Source organism: Puntigrus tetrazona, chromosome 6, assembly GCF_018831695.1.
Source record: "Puntigrus tetrazona isolate hp1 chromosome 6, ASM1883169v1, whole genome shotgun sequence".
NCBI lineage: Eukaryota > Metazoa > Chordata > Actinopteri > Cypriniformes > Cyprinidae > Puntigrus > Puntigrus tetrazona.
In genome coordinates, this window is record NC_056704.1 from 3468454 (window position 1) to 3474093 (window position 5640).

At 35.4% G+C, this 5640-nt stretch overlaps 1 protein-coding gene across 1 annotated transcript; it reads right to left on the bottom strand.

The window, feature by feature from the left end:
- Positions 1-400: 400 nt before the first annotated feature.
- cldn10a (claudin 10a) lies at positions 401-5640 on the bottom strand. Its single transcript, XM_043242550.1, has 7 exons — positions 5519-5640; positions 5402-5429; positions 3071-3301; positions 1651-1812; positions 1465-1546; positions 1272-1376; positions 401-927 (listed from the first exon to the last, which is right to left on the bottom strand). The coding sequence occupies exons 3-7, from the start codon at positions 3288-3290 to the stop codon at positions 783-785; spliced, it is 714 nt and encodes a 237-aa protein (XP_043098485.1). The 5' UTR covers positions 3291-3301; positions 5402-5429; positions 5519-5640; the 3' UTR covers positions 401-782.

Consider the following 5640-nt stretch of genomic DNA (forward strand, 5'->3'; position numbering starts at 1 on the left):
TTAATTAATTAATTAATTTTTTTTTTTAAAGTAATGCATACATTAAAAATATTTAAAACAGTAATTGCAGTGTTAACGGAAATGTTCATTTGTCTGTGGTCTCAGGATGAATGCAAATCCTCCAAATTTTGAAGCACAGTCCAAGACAATAATGGCCTTTATTGTCATAAAATACTTTAAAACCTTCCTAGAAAAAGCACAGAGACACTGAACACTTGTTTAAGGAAGAATCTGACAGAACAAGAAGCCTGTGCCAGCCTGCAGCGGCCCACGGAAGCTCTAAAACCCCGGGTCAGAGTCTAGAGTTTCCACTGATCACGAGGTGAGGAGAGACTCCAGGACCAGGGCAATATGTGAGTTCCGACTCAATTTCCGAATCCAGAGAGCGTGTTCCTATGGTCAATGAAGCGCAGCTGTTCTCTCTGTCCTCTCTGTCATCGGTTCGCCCGAGTCCCGAATCTGGCAACTCTATCTCATTCAACCTGGAAAGTTTGCTTGAGGTTTCTTAGGCACTATGTGTTTTCCTGACAAAACGGTCTATGCTGCAATACATTGTTTATAGGCATATCTCATCAAAATAACCTCTGGCAACAATCTCTGAATTCACCCAGATAGGACGTACGTTAATAATATATAACATTTACCTCTGTGCAGTCTTCTCCGATGATGAAAGCAGCCTCGCGCAACACCATCTCATGTTCTTCGTTCTAGGGTTTGTTTGATAGGTGACTTTACACGGTGTATACTTGTGATTGTTTTCAGCTTCACTAAAGAAGCTGAAGTCAAACATATGCGTTCCTGCCAAACTGCCTGCCAGAGAAACTCTGGTCTGGAGGGTCCTTCTGAGGAGTCTCGGGGTTTCTGCCCATCTTTGTGATCTTGGTTCGTGTGGATATGAAGGACGTGGTGCCGTTGTAGGAGTACTCCCTGTCAGAGAGTCAGAGGATGATTTCAACCCATTACAGCCAGTGTCGGTATAAAGTAAAGCTATTCAAATAAGGCTAATATGAAATTTAAATATTAGACAAAAACTTAAAGCTTGCAAACTGACGCTTACATAGAAATACATTTCAAAGACTTTTAAAGACTAAAAATCACCTGAGTATCTAAAAACATTGTTAGGGTAGTAAACTGACTTTTTAAATAGCAGAAATATTTTGTTACAAAAGCCATCGATCTACTTCGGAGGACATGAGATATAAGGTGTGGATATATCTGATTTATGGAGCTTCAAAATAACGGCCGCTATCCAGCCAGGATGAGAATCAGACCTGATGCTGAATCCCTCCATCATGGAAAAGCAGAAGATAAATCCTCCAAGAATGCTGAGAACAGATCCTGCCCAGCCAATGAAGAGCGCCGCCCCGAGTTCAAATCTAAAAGCAGACACGCAGAAGACTTGTGTCCGTAATAATCTGGGTTGGGGATGCATAGTAGTAATGGCAGGAACGTCACAAAACTTACTTCTGTTTCACAAATAAGGGGTCAAAGAATTCTGATGTTATCCGGTGTGCATAGAGAGAGCAGGCGGTCATAGAGCAGATTCCTGCGGAGAGAACAGGTGTATCATTACAGGACACCGTCACTGAAACAGGAATCAAAAATGCTTTAACAAACCAGAAGCCATGATCTAGGTTAGGCAACATTTACCACTGAGAATAAAGTGTAGTCCACATAGACAGGTGATCCTGGCTTTGGTGGTCTCTGATCCCCCTATTTTGGTACACTTCATGCCCACTAGTGCCAGAACGGCTCCAAAAAATCCCAAACACACAGCTGAGATCATCAGTCCACGACACACCTGGATATAAGCTGCAGGAACATAATCGATTAATCAAAAATGACAACAAATAATTTATACTAAAATGAAAAAAAAAATCACATGATCACTAGTCTGAATCTTTTTTTACTTCTTTTGTGTATGTTACAGTTATTTCGACAATATTTTATGTATAAATGAACATTTGGTAACACTATGATAATTATAATGATGAATTATTACTCCAAACCTGTTATTATAATAATGTATAATTATATATATATATATATATATATATATATATATATATATATATATATATATATATATATATATATATATTTTTTTTTTTTTTTTTAATTTTAATAATTTTAATATATAAAATTATTTTATAATTCTTATTTTTATATATATATATATATATATATATATATATATATATATATATATATATATATATATATATATATATATATATATAATGATATATCAAAATAAATAATATATATATATATATCAAATAATGAATCAGCCATTTAGCTACTTCATGGAAAAGTAGCATACATGACAAAACATTATGGGCTAGTACATAATTTTCAGCTCATAGTTACTGAGGACAATAAATGTCATATTTTTCACCTGGCAGAAAACTAATTGCATTCTGCAAATAAATCACAAACTTCACATTTAAATGAATGCATCTTTCACTGAACTCTCTAGTTAGCCATCAAGGAGGTCACGTCACAAAAATGCACAGCTTCAAAAATCATTTGCATCAACTGTTTCACCCCCTACTTTTGCACGGAACCCTGAAGGAACAGTTCTCTGTTCTCTAAAGCTTCCTTCTGTTTGTGGGTGAGCCATTCAGACATAGTTAAGCCAATGACTTTCACACTTGCCTTCAGGTACACATATCTGCAGATTGTACCTGGGGTAATAATTCGGGGGGGGAATAGAGTTTGAAACAAGCTAAATCATTCTGCATCTCTTTTAAAGCACTAAAATAGAGACTTGGTTCTTCATTGCATTCATAAACTGGTGTCAGCACAATAAACTCCCTGTTTAAATAGTCAAGTGATCGGTTTGGCTCCAGTTTGTTTGTGTTGTGGAAGCTTCTGCCAAAACAGCATTAGGGCAATCCAACACCATGCTACTCTTTTCCGAACAATTAGACATCTGCACTCTCAGGAGGAAGGAAAAAAGAACGACAAACGATCAGTCAACACACACACACACACACACACATTCAGCTGATTTACTCATAAAACAATTAAAAAGTCAACAAAGGTTTAAAGAAAAGCAATAAAATACCATCCAGCGCAAGCATAGAAGGAAAGTCCTTGCAGTTGGAGACTCCGGTTGAATCTGTAACGCACGTCTTCCATAGATTGGACCAAAAGGTTGCTGTGGTGATGACTGTCCCGTCCACTGACGACACTTTCCAGTAGTCAGTTGGGAGCGTAGAAGAGATCAGAATCCATCCGGATACGGTGAGAAGGAAGGCAACAATCTCTGTTGCCATGTTACCCATTTTCCCACGTTCTGTTAAAGTGCACAAAGAAAGGTCTGGTCAATGCAGGTAGTAATTTGGAAAGGGGTGCTCAGACTGAACGCTCTGTTGGGTCGCCCCTCAAAGTTGCTTTATATTCAGCAGGGAGGGCTCTGGCTACTAACCTTTTCAACAGCTGACCAATAGCCTTTTGTTTTCACATTAACTACCCACAACACCACACACACGCACCCACCCAAACATCACTCCGCAAGAATCATTTTGAGTGAGTCGGCAAAGATGCTGGAGGTCAGGAGGTGAGTACATTAAAGATGGCTGTTATTGGAAGGGCCTGAAAAGCCAACGCCTCCAGCGGATATTGGTGAAAATGATGAGAGAGATGTCATTCTGCATATAGAAAGCATTTGAACTAGTGGTATTTTTGGTATGACTGGGAGATAGCTTTTGTTCATAAGAGCCAAGGGATGAAAACTAAATTTAGCTTATGTTTCCTTCTGGTGTATAATCGGTAGCTTCTGAAAGAAAAGTCATTCTTTTCAAAAGTTTTCACCCCCGGGCTCTAATTCTATGGTTTTACCTTCTGGAGCATCAGTTCACTGTTTGAACCTTCTGTAATAGTCCTTCAGTTGTCCTCAGTGTTAAAAGATGGATCTCAAAATCATACAGTCATTGCTGGAAAGGGTTCAAATGCACAAAAATGCTGGAAAACCAAAGAATCTGTGGAACTCAAAGGATTTATTTTAAGAAAAGCAGGCAGTTTGACTGCTCCAAACAAACAAGGGACTGCTGAACAACTATCATTCAAAAAAAAGAATCAAGTGTATGTAAACTTTTGAACATGGGGCCATTTTTATTCATTTAACTATTATTTTCTATTATTATCTGAACTATATGTTAACATGTTTCATGCGCAATATCTTATTTGGGTCAGTTTTTAATAAAAAATTGCATGTTGTATATAATTTCTAATAATTTTCTTAAAGTTATATTTATAACATAATTTGTATCAATATTTGTGTGTGTGTGTTTCTAATCAGTTTTATTAGTTAATTTATTTATTTTATCATTATGATTATGACTTTTTATATGAATATTTTGAATACCTTTTATTTTAAAGTGCTCCTATTATGGACTATTTGGTTTATGTTTTGATTTTCATATTATGAGAAAATAAAGTGTGTTTTGACCCTTCCTGCATGTCAACCTGTTGTTTGGGACTCCCAAAACCAAAATATGAACTATTCATAACCCACAATAGGGGCACTTTAAAACAGTGTTTGTGAGCTTTTAAAGGAATAGTTCACCCAAAAATGAAATTACGGCACATTTTACCCACCCCCAAACCATCTTATATACAGTATATATGACTTTTTAAAAACGTCTTGTTTTAAATGATTCTGAGTCGACTCTTTCTTTTGAGAGGCAATAACTTTTAATAACTTTAAAAATCCATAATAGGGGCACCTCAGTTTAGTCAATGTTTTATTAGTAAAAATATTTTTTTTAAAACATTTTTAGGTTTAGTTTTTGTAATTTAGCATAGGATTAATTTTCATTAGGATGATTTTATAGTTTTTAATATTTTGAATTAGTTTTTATTTTTTATATATTAAGTTTTAATTTATTAATCAATAATTTTTATTAGTTTTACTTAAAAAAACTACATTAATTTTATATATTTATATTGTTATTTTATTGAATCAAGTTTCCGTTTTAATTTTAGTTATTTTAATATATATAGTTAAACTAAAATTATAGCTTGTTTAAAATATATTTAAAAATGTTAAATTTTACTTTATTTCAGTCAAATTATCTCACATTTACCATTACTATTTACTTTTAGTCAACTATAATAACCATGATTTGTTATAGAGGTAAGAATTTGGGTAGACTATGGTTTCTTTTCAACATGACAGTTATTTAACCATCAAAACAGTGTGTAATAATACATGAGCATCAGGTTTTGACTTACATTCCTATTCATGTTTGTGCATTTGTCCTAACAAAAGTTTTAGAACATAGTTTGAACATATAGTAAGAGTGTCTCAAGAACTGGAGAGTGTGAGAGTGCGTGTAAAATATCAGACGGGTTTCCTGTGTGCTCACTTCACCTTGAGCTTAAAATAACAAACCTTCACTTTAGTAGAGTGTCTCGGGTGCCTGAATAAAAAAAGACAGTCGTCAAGAATATTTAAAGGCTAAATATTTTTGTATGAGTTTGAGTGCATGTTTGTGTAACCAGGAGTCACCGGTAAGCGGAGGTCAGACGGGTCTTCCTGCCTGTGCTCAGCCCGTTAATGGTTTCCCTCCGTGCCCCCAGAGGGAGTTACAAAACATAACCCGACCTGACCAAAACATGAGTCTTCTTCAG